At 39.0% G+C, this 17,374-nt stretch overlaps 1 protein-coding gene across 2 annotated transcripts in view; it reads right to left on the reverse strand.

Annotated features, from left to right (window-relative positions):
- Positions 1 to 17,374, reverse strand: part of LOC108697740 (lateral signaling target protein 2 homolog) — a 151,877-nt gene that overhangs the window by 40,195 nt on the left and 94,308 nt on the right. For both annotated transcript variants that reach the window (XM_018228079.2, XM_018228069.2), the window contains exons 3-5: positions 13,100 to 13,237; positions 3,844 to 4,046; positions 1,055 to 1,144 (exon numbers count right to left, since the gene is read on the reverse strand). In XM_018228079.2, the coding sequence (XP_018083568.1) occupies positions 1,055 to 1,144; positions 3,844 to 4,046; positions 13,100 to 13,237 (431 nt within the window). The remainder of the gene's footprint in view (positions 1 to 1,054; positions 1,145 to 3,843; positions 4,047 to 13,099; positions 13,238 to 17,374) is intronic.

A 17,374-nucleotide genomic window follows, 5' to 3' on the forward strand; every position in this document is an offset into this window, starting at 1 on the left:
GAATGACTCTCGGCCTACAAATATAGTATATAGTAGTATCCTAAAAAAGGAGGATGTTAAACCAAGCGGCAATTTGTCTGTCCTTTATGGGAAAAGTGGTGGTTTGTCTCTCATTCACAACATCGTACAGAGATGACACATTGTGGAGTATAATAAACAATCTCATTAAAGGGGTTGTATCCCTTCCAGTACTTTTTTCAGTTCAGTTGTTTTCAGATTGGTCACCAGAAATAAAGACTTTTTTATTTTTAATTCGTATTTTTCTAATATTGACGTTTAAAAGAGACATATTGTGTGAAAAACAAGAATGTGCCAGTGCAGTATACACTTTTAAATGTAGATGGGAAGTGCTTAAAAAAAAAAGTAGTGATTTGGATTAATTGAAAGTTTCTTGAAAAACCCTACTAGTCCTGTGACTCCCACCCATCTATTCCACTTCCTGCTGCCTCCTTTCCCAGGTTGTGCAGGGGACTCAGCACACTGCACTGTAGGATAGGAACCAATCAACAGCTAGGCTGACCTGATAGGGGACTGAAGCCTGTCTTCCATTGTGTGACTTCAGGGCTGTGATTGGCTATTCCACTCCTACTGTGCTTCTGGCAGGGACTGTTAGGACACACCCACCCCTCATCTGAACTCAAACAGCGACTGTGGCAGATCTATAGGGAGCTCCAATAAAGGACACATTTTAAAGATAATGTTTATTTTTAGCCAACCAACACCAAATATAATACATTATTGCCTACAATATTGGAGATGGGGCGTAACTACAGAGGAAGCAAAGGCTGCAGGGGGCCCGGGAGGTATAGGGCCCCATGAGGCCCTAATCAATGAGTCATTTTAATTTATATTGGTAATACAGGACAACCTCTGGATAGTTTGAGGGCTTCTAAAATCATGTTGCTGTGGGGCAGAGTTACATCTAGTTATCCCACTGAAAGTCTTTTTTCTGGTGAACAATCTGAAAACAACTGAATTGAAAAAAAAAGTGTTTGGAAGGCGAACAACCCTTTTAAATTCAATATTGTCAGAATTGGCACATTATGTGACTTACCTTTCTACAGTTTCACAGAAAAGAACAATAACTTCCTGCTGCACATAATATTCTTTTGGGGACTTTACAGGTACCATGGCAGAGACATAGCTGCAGAGTTAAAAAAAAAGGTGTTAATTATTGTACTAATTGTTCATACTGTCAGTAGTAATACTAGCCTGCACACTTGCACACTTAAACGGCAACTGTCACCGGAATGATAAGGCTGCTGTATGGGTCTGGACCCTGATTTTTTTTAAAATGAACAGCTTTAAGGGCCACAAGATCTTCACTTTCAACTTGGCTGCTGAATATCTGGAGTACAAAGAGTACCAAGGAACTCCATGAGCAAAGGCTGAATGCTTTTATACAGGTCATTGAACTCAGAGGTGACTTCTAATATCCTCATATCTTACAACAGGATGTACTTTATTGATTATAATACACAAGTTTAAGTGAGTCGTGTGACAAAAGTTATAACCAGTGACATTACTAAGCACCGTTTAAAAAGATATAATTTACAGGATATTATAAGGGTGTAATTCACAGATTTTGTTATTTTATTGGTTATCATCCGATACCTCTGATTAGGTAACATACAATCATACAGAAGAATTCAGAGAACAAAGCAAAAAGCATCCAGCATTTATTCATTTAGGATTCCATAGTGTTCTAAACAGTCTTGGGTAAGAAGTCAAAATATTTTCTGTACACCTGACTATTCTGCCAACACCAAGTTGAACAATGGTCAAGAGGCCACATGTCAGGCTTTCCTTCCTCTAAAGATTAATGATGCCTATACAAACATTTTAGGCTTCACCAGGGAGATGGAATCAAAAAGGCTCATATAAAACACTCCAAAGCTCTCCAAGGTAGGAAGATGGCTTCCAGAGCCAAAATGTCAGAATCTTTGGTCTTAGATCTCCCTAGCTCTAAAAATGGCCATACACGGAGAGATCCGCTCATTTGGCGACGAGCAGATCTCTCCCCGATATACCCACCTTGAGGTGGGTGATATCGGGCTGATCCGATCGTGGGCCCTAGGGCTCAACAATCGGATCATAACAATGGGTAAACAGGCGGTCAGATCGCGGGACCGCATCAATGAACAGATGCGGTCCGCAATCCGACGGGATTTTTAGTCCCGTTCGATCAACATCTGGCTGACTTTCGGCCAGATATCTATCGGTGAAGCCCGTCAGAGGGCTCCATACACGGGCCAATAAGCTGCCGACTAGGTCTGTCTGCAGATTTTATGGCCAACTTAAAGAGATGCTGACACCAGAAATTAAACTCTTTTTACATCTATCATAATATAATGCCTTGAAAGCTACTTATAACTTTGCCATAAAGTATTTGCACAATGCTTTTACATTACCTGTCTGATCCCCCATGTTCCTGTATGAGGGGGCTGCCATATTTGTGCAGCAGGAGTCCGTTAGCATTAGAAACTGTAAAGGTGGCCATAGATGTAACAATTACGATCTTTCTTGGAAAAGATCTTTCCAAGAAAGATCGTTCGTTTCAATACACACGTGTAGACCAGAATCGTCAGATATACAGGTAGATATACAGGTAGAAACAATAGAATTCTACCTGTATCTGACTAACGGCACTGGCTATAACCTGGCCACTAACGGCATGGCTATATCCGGGGTAATACGAACGTTCGGCCGTATGGCTGAACGATCGAATTACAATACGCCAAGGGGCTCCGATGGGGCGGTCGGTTAAAAATCAAACCTTCCTGATCGTGGCCAGATATCGATCAGGAAGACCCGTCGGAAGCCTCCATACACAGGCAGATAAGCTGTCAAATTGGTCCAAACGACCGATATCGGCAGCTTTATCTGCCCGTGTATGGCCAACTAACAATGCCCGATGTTCAAGGTGTCTTTAAAAACACCCGATCAAAATTTTCCGTCCAGCCCGATCGATGAGCCGACCGATATCCAAGTCTTTTGCTGATATCGGTCGGCTCTTTTCCCACCATACACGCACTGAATATTCGTTTCGTACGATATTATCTGTGCGTCTATGGTCACCTTAACTGACAGGCTGAGATGGGACAGTCAGGTTGGCAAAACAGTTAAGTTTAGGAACTTCAACTAACAATAACTTAGATATACAAACCTCCCAGCAAAAAATTATCAACATAATCTATAGGTAACTTTTAATGTACATTCATATTTTAAAAAGTAGTCTTTTCGTGTCAGTATCACTTTAAGGCAATGGGCCAGCTTAAGGCAAAGGGGCGTGAACCCTGCACATGATTAATGCTCTTCTGGTTAATACATTATTATCCCTATTTTTAATAGAGATGCACCAAATCCAGGACTTTTGAGATTTGGCCAAATCCCAGCACTCTTTATTGGATGCCAAGAGTGTTCAAATGAACCAAATCCAAGTCATGTGAACTTTATTCAACTTTCCCTTCCTGAAACCTTATCAGACATGACATTCCCAAGCTTAGAAACCATTAAATAATTTCTTCCATTGGCCATCAAAACATTCTTTGCCTAGAACCTACCTCTCCCTGCAACATAATATCCCAGCTCAATATTTCAGTAGTTTGATCCTCATTTTCAGCTCTATATGTAACATATATATATATATATATATATATATATATATATATTACAATTTTATTTTAAGGGTTCAATGAATTCCTGAACTAAAGAAACACATTATTACATTTATTTTATTTATTTTTTTCAACTTGGAAAAAATTTCATGAAAAATGGATTTCACTACCAACACTGAGCAAAGTAAGAAAAAAATAAAAAAACGTTTAATTAGAGCAAGTTCACCTTAATTCAAACTCTGCAAACAGAACATCGAAATGTCGGAGGGATTCTTTCATTTTCTCTGTGTAAATGTTGAGATCCCGCAGGGCCTGGTCACGGATTAGATTCCTCACTTCCTCAAGGCTTCTGGTTAAGTCTTTGGCTAGAGGTCTCATAGCCATACTCTCTATTTCACGATTCATTATGATGGAGCCGGCAGCCAAACACTGCGGAGTGGAGAGAAGTAGGAGGGAGAGGAGGATTAAAGAACATTCAATATATTGGGGAACACAAACAAGACTTTTTCTGGATATATAATAAGCAGGCCAGTAGAGGCCACACTTGCACACCACTATTATACTTTTAGTTTTCATTTTTTTCCTGTGAATTTTTCTAATGGAAATATTGAGAGCTAACTGTATATTTATGTAAACTGGCACACCCAGTCACACTTTCTCTGACACTTTCTTTCTGAAATGAATATAAGGGGATGCGTGTGCTGGTGAAGAACCATAAGGTCTGGGCAGTCTGTAGGTCAGAGCCGTGTGGTATCCCTTGGAACAGCTTTTAAGAAGAAGAAGTCGCCAAAAAGCTCAAGGAATGACTTATTGTTGTACTGACTAAGAAAAAACCCGCTAAACCAGGGGTCCCCAACCTTTTTACCCGTAATCCACATTCAAATGTAAAAAAATGTTGGAGAGGAACACAAGCATGAAAAAAGCTCCTGGGGTGCCAATAATGGGCTGTGATTGACTATTGGTAGTACTATGTGGACTGGCAGCCTACACAAGGCTCTCTATGGCAATACACACAGTTTTTATGCAACTAAAGCTTGCCCTTAAGCCAATAATTAAAAAATAGCTGCGTGCTCTCAGGCCACTGGGAGCAACATCCAAGGTGTTGGAGAGCAACTTGTTATTTACAAGCCACAAGTTGGGGGCCACAAGCTGTGTAAGGCAGGTGGCATGCAATAACAAGTTTTTTGGCAGGAAAGAGGTCTGGGCAGACGACAAACCAGAGAAAATCTATGTAACAAGCAGTGGTCGATGCACGCTGCAAACAACAGTAAATCAGGGGAACAGGCAAGGTTAAACCAGGAAATCAGACAATTGAAGACAAGGATACAGTCTAGGCAAGAACGCGGGTACAGGATCAAAGCGGGTACAGGATCAAAGCAGACACAGGACCAAATCAGATACGGGACAAAAGCAGGCACAGGACCAAAGCAGATTCAGGACCAAAGCAGGCACAGGACTAAAGCAGATTCAGGACTAAAGCAGATTCAGGACCAAAGCAGGCACAGGACTGGAGCAGGAACAATGGGGCAGTGGGAGGCAGGATGCAACTACATTAGTATGTGCTGTATTAGGAGACTGAGCAACTGCTGGTACAGTTCTCCAAAATGTCTGTACCCAAAGTTCAAACTGACCATTGCATTTTTTATTATAACTTTGGTCCATGAGAAGCAAGCACAGACCAATCCGATATACTATCTGACCGATCAGCCCATGGCATAAATGGATGCAGAGGGTACAAGGGGCCACACATAAGGTATGGACACTATTCTATGGTTCAGATCGTTTGCACAAAGAGTATAGCTACTCAAAGCAGCAAGACGTGATCTGTCGATGCTCCACGCACTGGCTGCTATCAGTCAGATTTTTTTCAGTGCCCTCTCCCTGCTACAATCTGATACTGTATTTTAGTATGAATACTTATGGGCAGATTTACTAAGGTTTGAATTGTAAATTCAAAAAAGATTTTTGTTGGTCAAAACTCACAATTTCAAGTTTAAACCGCACCAACTCGCATTCGAATCTGAAATGTATCATCCCCCTACCCTGAAAACAACTTAAATTCGATAGGTTGCCACCTAAAACCTGCCGAGTTCATGTCAATGGCAGAGATCTGTTGACCAATTTGAAGATGTTAATTGCCTTCCTGACATTCAAGGTTTTTTTTGGAGGAAAACTTGATTCAAATTGCATTTGAATTTGATTCGAGTTTTCGGGGTTGTTAACATTCGATCACATTTTAGATGTTCTAGTTTCTTCATAAATAAGCTCCCATTCAGGTTGTGAGTAAATTTGAGTTCATTAGCGTAAAAATTCACATAATTCCAAAATTCGACCTTTGATAAATAATAACCCCTTTATTTGGTATTCCACCAGTCTAAAAATGTTGCAATTAATACATGTATGGGATCTGTTTTTCAGAATGCTCAGGACCTGGGATAATCCGGATAAGAGATCTTTCTTTAATTTGGATCTTCATACCTTAAGTCTACTAGAAAATCATGTAAACATGAAATAAACCCAATAGACTTCTTCCAATAAGGATTAATTATAATTTAGTTGGGATCAAGTACAAGGTACGGTTTTATTAATACAGAGAAAAATTAAATCAATTTTAAAAATCTGACTTATTTGATTATAATGGAGTCTATGGGAGACTCCGTAATTCTGAACTTTCTGGATAATGGGTTTCCGGATTATAGATCCCATACCTGTACTCTGATAGACCCACCTTACTCTTAATTTGTACATACCTCCCAACATTTTGGAAGTAAAAAGAGGGCCAAAAACTTTTTTTCCGCATGTAGCGCAGCAATTGTTTGACCACACCCGTTTCTGTGGCCACACCCCCTGATTACCATGTTTGTTTTACAAAATTTGGCAGGTTATGAAAGTTTGAAAATATTTCTCCTTATCTAAACTGTGTTTTTGTTTCTCAAAATTGTTACAAAGTATCTTATTTGCACCTGTTAGCTGTTCTGGGCTCTCTGCTAAAAGCCAATTAAGTGAGAAACTTTGTTTCTTTTTCTGGCTGTTCAGTGCAGAGAAAAGAGGGACAAATCCAGTACAAATGAGGGACTGTGGGTTGAGCTGTCAAAAGAGGGACTGTCCCTCCGAAAAAGGGACAGTTGGGAGGTATGTTTGTATACATACCCACATATACAAATATAAATGCAGGTCACAAGCATATTAAGTCACACATATTAAGTGAAAACAAGTAGTAGATTTTTCCTGCCCAGAAACACTGTTTAATCACAGTCAATGTCATTATTGCATGGATTAAGGAACGGAGATAATGCAAATCTTGGGAAAGAAAGGCTGCTGAATTGCCCGACGCATTTCACGCCTGACCAGGCAGCTTGTGTGAATCTGTGATGAAAGGCAAAGGGAAAAAAAGCCGACTCTGAGCACGCAAGGTAACCACTTTTGCTTCATACACCCATCAATATGAGACAAAATCCAATTTCCAGCCGAGTTTCTAGGACCGAGAGTCCTGTCATTTTGTACTTGAATTGTCCAATCTCACCGTGTACCCAACTGCAGAAATAACTTGGCTCTGCCTGTATTCCTTGAGGACTGAGGCTCGTCCTGGATCTTAAGTGACATCTCGTATAAAATATCTCATTTGCGGAGGAACTTGCAAGTGTTTTGTTTTTTTTTGTTGCTGCAAAGGTGACTTGGAACTCACCAAAAGTATTAAGTTAAAAATTAAGATTTTTTTTTTAAACTGACTTTATATTTTGCTGAAATCAAGTTTAGTTTAATTCGGTAAGAGATGGTAACAGACAATGGATCTGGGAGTAGAGTATGAGTAAAGGTGGCCATACACGATAAGATCCCCAAACGATCAGATTATATGAAGGAAATTGGCGACGACAGGTCGTAGGACCGCATCAACTAGCCGATGCAGTCCTCGAGCGCAGGAAAAATCAAACCTGCCAGATCGATATCAGGCCGATATTTGTACAGATATAGATTGGGAAGACCCTTCGGACGCCCCCAAACACTGGCAGATATGCTGCCGAATCAATCTAAAGGACTTATACAAAGGGGTAATTTACAAATGCACCGACTTTAAAATGAGTTCAATGGAAAGCGAATATTGACCCTATTCATTAAGGTACTCTCGTCCAAACACGCTCCTAACCACATGGTTACCAATGCCTCCATCTGGCCTCTCTGGTGAATGTTGTGCAAATCTGCATTTTAGCAATGGGGAACTCTACAGCTCCTCGACCCAACAGTAGCTCCAAGGTTCCCACATGGGGTTAACTCAATAGGCGCACTATTGTAAACACCTTTTTGAACAAAAACTTTTGTTTCCGTTCCCCTACGAACATCACTTCCAGTCCATAAAACTGCCTTTTTTATAACCTAGGGGCATCTGCAGTGCATCACACAGCAAGCCAACAACCTGCAACACCGAAAGCATCCGCAAGAAAATCACTCAAGAGGTGGCAATATAGGTTTTATAAGGCTGTCGCCGAGGTTACAGCCCCTCCAGTATCCTATTAGTAGTGAGTCATATAGTTCTTAAAGGAAAACTACAGTATATCCCCAAAATTAATACTTTATTTTAAATTAAGTGACATATTAAAGAATCTTACCAAACTGGAATATATATTTAAGTAAATCTTGCCCTTTTACATCTCTTGCCCTGAGCCACCATTTCCTGATTGTCTGTGTGTTGCCTCATAGATCACCTGACCAGAAATACTACAACTCTAACTGTAACAGGAAGAAGTGTGGAAGCAAAATAGTTTCATTGGCTCATGTGACCTAAAATGTATGGTTTGTTTGTGTGCACCGTGAATCCTACCATCCCATGGAAGAACTTGACTGGTCTACACACGGCCCTGACCTCGACCCAACTGAACGTGAGCTATGGCTTTGGCCCACTGAGGAGCTTTTATTATCATTAGCTAATGAGTATTATTTTGGAACATCTAAACACTAACATGTAAACAAAGGTATTATTATATTTTTATTCCTATGGAGGGCTATTATTATTATTGTTTTAGAATGTGCTTTTAAAGATTGTTGCTCCCTCTGAAACCAGTTCAGACAGCAGAGAAGCCTGTACAGATATGGGACCTGTTATCCAGAATGCTCGGGACCTGGTGTTTTCAGGATAACGGATCTTTCTGTAATTTGGATCTTCATACCTTAAGTCTACTAGAAAATCACATAAACATGAAATAACCCCAATAGGCTGGTTTTGCTTCCAATAAGGATTAATTATATCTTAGTTTGGATCAAGTCCAAGATATTGTTTTATTATTACAGAGAAAAGGGAAATCATTTTTAAAAATATGGATTATTTGATTATAATGGAGTTTATGGGAGTCAGCCTTTCCGTAATTCGGAGCTTTCTGGATAACAGGTTTCCGGATAACGGATCTCATACCTGTACTAGGTTGAACACTTTATCAAGGGTACTGGGATCTGAATAGTGTTCTGTGTAGTGATATAATTACCAGGGATGTGATTGCAGCTGGGCTCATACCCCCTTGGAGCCTGCTAGAGCCATAAGTTATATCACGGACAGCAGGGCAGAGGGACCTCCCTGTGGCTAGTTACGCCACTGATTCTGCAAGGTTTTTTTATTTTAAGCACCCAAGGCTGAGCACAGCTCTGGCCCTTCAGGGAGGAATATTGTGTTGAGGGAAGAGTGGCATTTAAGTGCTCTGACCGTGTTTGAGTCAAGGTACCAACCACTTGTCAATTCATCTCCTGATACACACATTTAGGGGCCTATTTATCATGCTGTGCAAAAAGTGGAAGCATTACTGGTGATGTTGCTCAGAGCAACCATTCAGCAATTAGATTTCAACAGTTAGAAAACAAAAGCAAAGAACTGATCGGTTGCTATGGGCCAGTAATATTTCACTTCAGTTTTCAAACTGCATGATAAATAGACCCCCTTAGTGACCTCTTAGATGTGCTATAGTTACGTGTGGATAAGAAACTTCCAGACCAACATCCGACCCTACCCAACATCCAACCCTACCCAACCCTACCCAACAGCCAACCCTACCCAACAGACCTCCTCTGGAGGCATCAGAGATGGAGGTGGGGATACATTATCAGAAGGGGTGGAAACGTGTAATGATGTCAGGGCCATGCAGAAGATTGGACCACAACTATTGTTCATAATACATGTCCCTAACCCCTATCAAGTCCAAAGAGGAAAATCAAAATGCAACTTGTCAGACCACCCCTATAACACCTGCGGATAAACCTGAGGGTCTGGTGCCCTACGGATCTACAGTGTTTTATAGTGTAGTTTCCAGCATGGATAAATCTAATAAATATGCAGATGGAACAGTAACTCTGAAGTTTTCAAACTCAATTGGTGGTGAGGAGGCACTGCCTTAAGAGGGTGGTTCACATTTCAGGTAACTTTAAGTATGTTATAGAATTTCCTATTCATAGTGACTTTGCAACTGGTCTTTGTGTTTTTATACTTTTTGAGATATTTTCCTTCTTCCACTGCCTCCTTCCAGGTTTCAAATAGGGGTCACTGACCCCCAGCAGTCAAATAAATCGATTGCTCTGTGATGCTACAATCCTATTGTTACTTTTACCTTTTCTTACACATTACCTATTCAGGCTCTCTCCTATTCATTAGAAAAAGGGAATCACTTTTAAAAATTTGAAATATAATGGAGTCTATGGGAGACAGCCATGCCATAATTCGGAACTTTCTGGATAACGAATCTATGGGAGACAGCCATGCCATAATTCAGAACTTTCTGGATAACGGGTTTCTGGATGACTATTGAAATACCAAAATTAAGATCTGCAAAGCAAAATTAAAAAAAACATAAAAAAAAAATAAAATGGAGGACTACTTGCAAATTGTCTTTGAATGTCACTGTCTAAAAGTTAATTTACCCCTATCACCCATGCCAAGACATTTATTTGAACGTGAGAGGGAGTGCAAGCCCTGCTTCTAAATTGTGTATATTTTCCCCTTTCATATAGTTCTAGTGTTGACGTTACATCAACTTACATTATTCAACAGGCTCTTACGTATGGATAGTAAATAATACCTACGTGGGAGTGAATTGCACACACTGTGCCTGTCACTTTAGATTATTGTGCTTCCCCCATAGAACACATTACCCTGCTACTGCCATCAGAGTATAAGAGGCTCTGAGTCCCCAAAGAGCCGGTTCATTGCATTTGTGTGCGTAGAACCTGTATCACAAGAAGCAAAGGCCTATAATTCCATACTGACACCACATTAAATCCATCCTTTATACACAGAACGGGAGCAAAGTCAACACACTGCCCTATTTCTCAAGGACTGAACATACAGAATTCAGGGGACCTAAACTGCAACTTACTTAAACGGGTGGTTCACTTTTGATTTACATTTTTCTATTTATTCATTTTTCTTCTGACTCTTTACAGCTTTCAAATGGGGGTCACTGACCCCATCTAAAATACTCTATAAGGCTACAAATGTATTGCAGTTGCAGTTATTGCAGTTTTTTTTATTACTCATCTTTTTAGTTAGGCCTCTCTTATTCATATGAAAATACAGATAAATGGAGGGCACACCTTATTCGAAATATACAAGAGAAAACAATGCAGTGGGAGGTGCAAAATAACCTTTAAGTCACCCCTACAGAGCAACCAAAATCCCCTTGACAAAGGCTATTTGCCGAAACGTTGGGGCTATTCTCATTTTGGCAGGTGTATTCGCTCCTTGTAGTCTTCTTTTCTGCCTTGCTTGTACCTAAAGGGTGGTATGTATATCAGCATCATGTGAAATGTTTCTTGTTTTTGTTAACATTATGCTCTTTGTTTGGTTGTTCTTTTTAACTAGTAAAACATATTTCAATCTTACCACCTGAGTCTAAAGATTCGTGTTTGAGTGTGCAGACCTGATTTCTTGTATGTACTCTCTTATTCATATTCTAGTCTCTTATTCAAATCAATGCTAGGGTCATTTACAAACAGGAGAGCTGCTGAATAAAAAGCTAAATAACCCAAAAACTACAAACAATAAAAACCAATTGCAAATTCACTCAGAATATCACTCTCTACATCATAAATAATAAAAGTTAATTTAAAGGTGAACAACCCTTTTAATAAAACTACAAAGAACCAAATAAAACTACATTTATCTCCCCCCATACCAGGACCAATGGTCTGACCCATCTCAGCCATCCCCAATATAAAATAATCTTTGAAGGGGGGTTCAATGCTTTTCCGTATAGCAGGTGATGCTATTTATGTCTTCTGCTCATATAGCCCCAGGACATCACACACAGCTATGGGATATATAGTGAATAACGTACCCCCTCTTGTAAAATATAAGGATAGTAAAAGTTACCGAGGAGTTTCGGCCTCGTGTTTTTATACAGGTCATGGAACTCCGAGGTAACTTCTAATATCCTCATATTTTACAACTGGGGGTGCTTTATTTATTATAATACACAAATTTCAGTGAGTCATGTGACAGAAATGACATTCTGTCCTAACATGTATTTATTGCTATCAATTAAGCCTTCCTTATAGTGACTGACACATTTCCTTGTAAAGCCATACATTTCTTGCGGGTCTTTTGGCTGAAATACACTGGTGGTAAATTTGCTCCATTTACAACTGGCCTTAGGAGGAGCATTTACAAAGTTCAAATCCTGTGTCTAAATGTAAATGAGGAGGTGAGTTCCAGCACCTCTGAAACATCAGAACATTCTTAGAAATGGTTGAGGATATAAAAGACTTTAGATTATGAAACTGCTTAGACAGATGTCTCTCTTTGAGGGTCTTTAGTCCTCAACATTTTTAAAATATTATTCTAGAGACTTCCTTTTCTACCAGGTACACTTTGCTCTGAAGGAGCACTATACAAATATAAATATACATACATATGTAATTCCCTACTCTAGTAAGGATTATAGAAAAGTGTAGGCCGTGCTAAGACCAATGACTGCCCTAAAGCACCACCACCAGACTCCAGAATTGAGTGAAAAGTGCTGTAACTGCCCTATAAACACATGATCCAACATGAAGTGAAACATGCAAAGTACAAGGAACAAAATTAACTAAAAACTCAGTTTAACTAAAAAAAAAGTCACCAAAAAACTTGTACCCAAGCATTATTTTCTAGTCAGAAATGAGATTGACAGCACAGCTTTCTAATTCTCAAGAACAATCATAGTACAGCTAACAGTGGCATAACTAGTTTTTACTGGGCCCCACAGCAAATTCATTTTAGGGTCCCAAACATATACATAGGCTGTCCTGTTTTACCAATATATATATATATATATATATATATATATATATATATATATATATATATATATATATATATATATATATATATATATATATATAAATCGCTCATTAATTAGGGCCTCATGGGACCTTCTATACCTCCTGGGGCCCCAGTTGCAGGTTCTTCTTCCTCTGTAGTTATGCCACTGACAGCTAAAGAGAACACATAAAACAAATATATATGTCACCTCGGCTCCAAACCAGAGCTGTCCCGCCAGGTTATCATGCCGGATTTCTTCTGGAAACTTCACGCAGAAGTCCCTGTTTGCTCGCTCATGGGCAATACATTCCTCCATGATCTGGTTTATGATATTCAAAACATTGTCCTAAGAGAAAGAGAATGAAATACATCTTATTTTGCAGGAATGAGCACATCAACCAGACAAGCACAAAATAAGGAGAAAAAAGGATTATCTGGAAGTGTAGCTCAAACTAAAAAGGATAATACTGACCCACACACAGGATAACTTCCACATTCCAAAAAGCAAATTGCAAGGGGTCAGAAGGACAGGGTCACACAGGACTATCCACAAGTGGAATATCCATGATAAGTGCAGTTTCACCAGTATAGGAAATCTTGCACTTTAGTGTCCCCCTTCAACATGTGGTCCAACACTGGATGAATATTAGGAGCCAGCTTAAAGGAGAACTAAAGCCTGAGTTAATACTGGACCCCCTCTGAGGACCCCCTAAATGTGGCTCTTTGTTGTATCTTGTTCAGAAAATCAGAGTAGTGCAGTGAGGTTGGTGGGCACCACCTTCTTCTGCTTCTGATCCTCACCTGAAATTAATTTTATTATAATACAGAAGAGCCATGGATATCCCGTAAATTATATCCTTATTATACACAAAAGATAGCCTGTCAATTATGTCCTTAAAAATGGTGAGTAGTGATGTCATCAGTTATAAAGGTGAGTAGTGATGTCATTTCTGTCACAAGACTCACTGAAACTTGTGTATTATAATAAATAAATTACCCCCTGTTGCAAAATATAAGGATATTAGAAGTCACCTTGGAGTTCCATGACCTGTATAAAAACACTAATTCTTTTATATGGTCATGAAACTCCTCTGTAACTTATAATATCCTTATATTTTACAAGAGGGGGTACTTTATTCACTATATTATTATAGCACTGATAGCAGTGTGCAATGATTATACATCAGTCCCTGCTCCAGTGGAGCTTACAGTCTATGGTCCCTATTACCTAGACCATGGTCAATTTTATCAGGGGCCAATAAACCTGCCTGTATGTTTTTGGAGTGTGAGATGAATCTGAAGTATTTGGAGGAAACCAAGCCATATTATATAGTACAGAATAATACAACCTGTGAATAGCCCAAAAAATTTCCGATTCTATACATTTTTTGGAATCCATTATCCAGAAACCTGTTATCTGGAAAGCTCCAAATAATGGAAAGGCCATCTCCCATAAACCCCATTTTTAAAAATAAAAAAATATATATATATATATATTCAGGAACTGCCTGTAACTGGTCAATAGAGTAAACCGTAAAGAAAGAGGAAATCAAGTGTGTGTATTGTATGGCAAGAAAATGTTAGTAGATGTAACTGTATATATGTAAAGAAAAGAGGGTGTCAGCTGAAAAGGGCTAGAACTATGGTATGGTGTGTATAGTAATCATGAAAATGTCATGTTCATATAGCACAGGAATATTTAGAGCCTGTTAGTCCTTTATTTCCCTGTGTGATATGGGTAGGGGGCCTTAAACGGGAAGTAAAGTCTAAAATAGAATAAGGCTAGAAATGCTGTATTTTGTATACTAAACATAAACATGAACTTACTGCACCACAAGCCCAATCAAACAAATGATTTATGCTTTCAAAGTATCTTGTAACTTTGTTAAACATCTTTGCAAGACCAAGACTGTGCACATGCTCAGTGTAATCTGAGCCTCTTAGGGATCGTCATAAATTAACAAAACAGCACAAGTCAAATAATATCTGCCAGAAGCTGATACAGCAAGACTGATTAATAATCAGAATATACAGACTGCACTGGGTCCTGTGTTGTCATGTAATCTAATGTGGATTTTATAGTTTATGTGTTGTTTAATACAAACTTTCTCCAACTCTGCAGAACCAGTGGCTGCAGCAAAATAATCCTCCAAATAGAATCCCAGTTTATCTGTTTAAATCTGGCTCCATGATCTCTGTCCCTGCAGCTGGAGTTGGAAACAGTAAAGGGAAAAATAAAATCCAATACAAATCTCTACACAGTCACCGACTGCTCTACAGGGAAACAAACAAAGCTGCTTGAGTTGTGCATGGCTGGGAAGTAAGGCGGGGGCTCCCCCTGATGTTTATAAGTATGATTGTTTCCCTGCTCAGCAGTTAGTGACAATTCCTATCCACAGCAGTAAATGAAGGGAGGATTTCACTGCATACAGTCAGGTTTCTTATAAAAGGGTACACATTTTTTAATTAAAGTATATTGGAGATAGGTTTCTTTTTCATTAAAGAAAGTAAAAACAGGATTTTATTTTTTTTGCCTTTACATGCCCTTTAAAGGAAAGAAACAGATACAAATGTAGGAAACAGAAAGTAACAAATGACTATTTGTGGTACTATTTGGAAGTAATCAGATTTGTGCAGGAGAGAGGCACATTGAGGCCCTGTACGGTAACATAAGAGGCCCAGGTTGTCATTTATACTGATAGTTCTGGTAACTTCTAGCCACCCTACAGGTCAGTAAGATTTCATATCCAGGTTGAACTCAAGCTGAACATCAACTCAACCGTTAATTGATAAATTAAATTTCCACCCTACAGCCCTAATGCACACCTACATTTTCCACTCGATAGATCACTCTGCTCAGCCAGTATCTAGGTGCTGATTTATTAGCATGGCAGCTTCAGATTGCTACAGACTGTCCTGCAAAGCAGCAGAGGATGCTACAGCTCATTGGATCAAATCTTTAACTGAGCCCTTGCCTTTCCCATTTACAGACTCTTCCTGTGTAATTAATGCTGATTATAAATTACAACGACAACAATGGGGTTCCATAAAAGTAATACAATAACAGTTATTTAGTGTGCAGGGTGCAATGATGTATTTTTGGCACCAGGGAGCATATACCATCAAACTGGCAAAAGAGACTTTTTGAAGAGAAAAAAAATCTATTTCTCCCTTGACAGTATAGACAATCTCAAAATTATTGAGCTACATAATAAAAATCTGTATCTGTTCACTGCAAAAAATCACAAGGTGGAAAGTCCTGACATTAAAGTGGGATTTTCTACGTAGGGTAGAGAACCAACAGGATTCCCAGAGGGACTGGCAATATGCTTATTTAAAAGGGGTGGTTCACCTATAGGCTAATTTTTAGTATGTAATAGAATGGCCTATTCTAAGCAACTTTTTAACTGGTCTTCATTATTTATTCTTTATATTTTCATAATTATTTGCCTTTTTCTTCGGACTCGTTGCAGCTTTCAAATGGGCATCGCTAACCAGACCTAAAAAACAAAGGCTCTGTAAGGCCACAAATGTATTGTTTTTGCTACTTTTTATTATTCATATTTCTAATAAGGGCCTTTCCTATTCATATTCCAGCCTCTTATTCAAATCAATGAATGGTTGCTAGGGTAATATGTCCTCTAGCAACCAGAGTACTTAAAATGTAAATTGAAGAGCTGCTGAATCAAAATCCGTAAATAAAAAAAAATGACAACCAATTGCAAATCATTTCAGGATATCACTCTACATCACACTAAGGGGCAGATTTACATATGGTCGAATATCGAGGGTTAATTAACCCACGATATTCGACTGCCGAATGTAAATCCTTTTTCGAATATCGAAGTCAAAGGATTTACCGCAATTAGTTTGTTCGAACGAAAAATCGTTCGAATTAGTTCGTTCGAACGATTCGAAGGATTTTAATCAATCGATTGAATGATTTTTCTACGACCAAAAAATTGCTAGGAAGCCTATGGGGACCTTCCCCATAGGCTAACATTGCACCTCGGTAGGTTTTAGGTGGCGAAGTAGGGGGTCGAAGCTTTTTTTTAAAGAGACAGTACTTTGACTATCGAATGGTCGAATAGTCGAACGATTTTTAGTTCGAATCGTTCGATTCAAAGTCGTAGTCGAAGGTCAAAGTAGCCAATTCGATGGTCGAAATAACCAAAAAAAACATTCGAAATTCAACGTTTTTTTTATTCTATTCGTTCACTCGAACAAAGTAAATGGGCCCCTTAAAGTTAACATAAAGGTGAACAATTCCTTTAACTCTCATAAGGTGGCAATATATATATATCTGATCTTTCAGGGGTCCAATTAGAAATCATGCTACTTAGTTGGCAGGGTCCACCATCCCAGGGTGCCAGGGTTATTAGCCAAATACAAGATTATTTTTTTTATTATTAGAGAAAATGGGGGAGATTAAAAAATTGGATTATTTGTTTAAAATGAAGTCAAATGCAGATGGCCGTCCCAT

The sequence above is a fragment of the Xenopus laevis genome, chromosome 1L (assembly GCF_017654675.1).
Source record: "Xenopus laevis strain J_2021 chromosome 1L, Xenopus_laevis_v10.1, whole genome shotgun sequence".
Classification (NCBI taxonomy): domain Eukaryota; kingdom Metazoa; phylum Chordata; class Amphibia; order Anura; family Pipidae; genus Xenopus; species Xenopus laevis.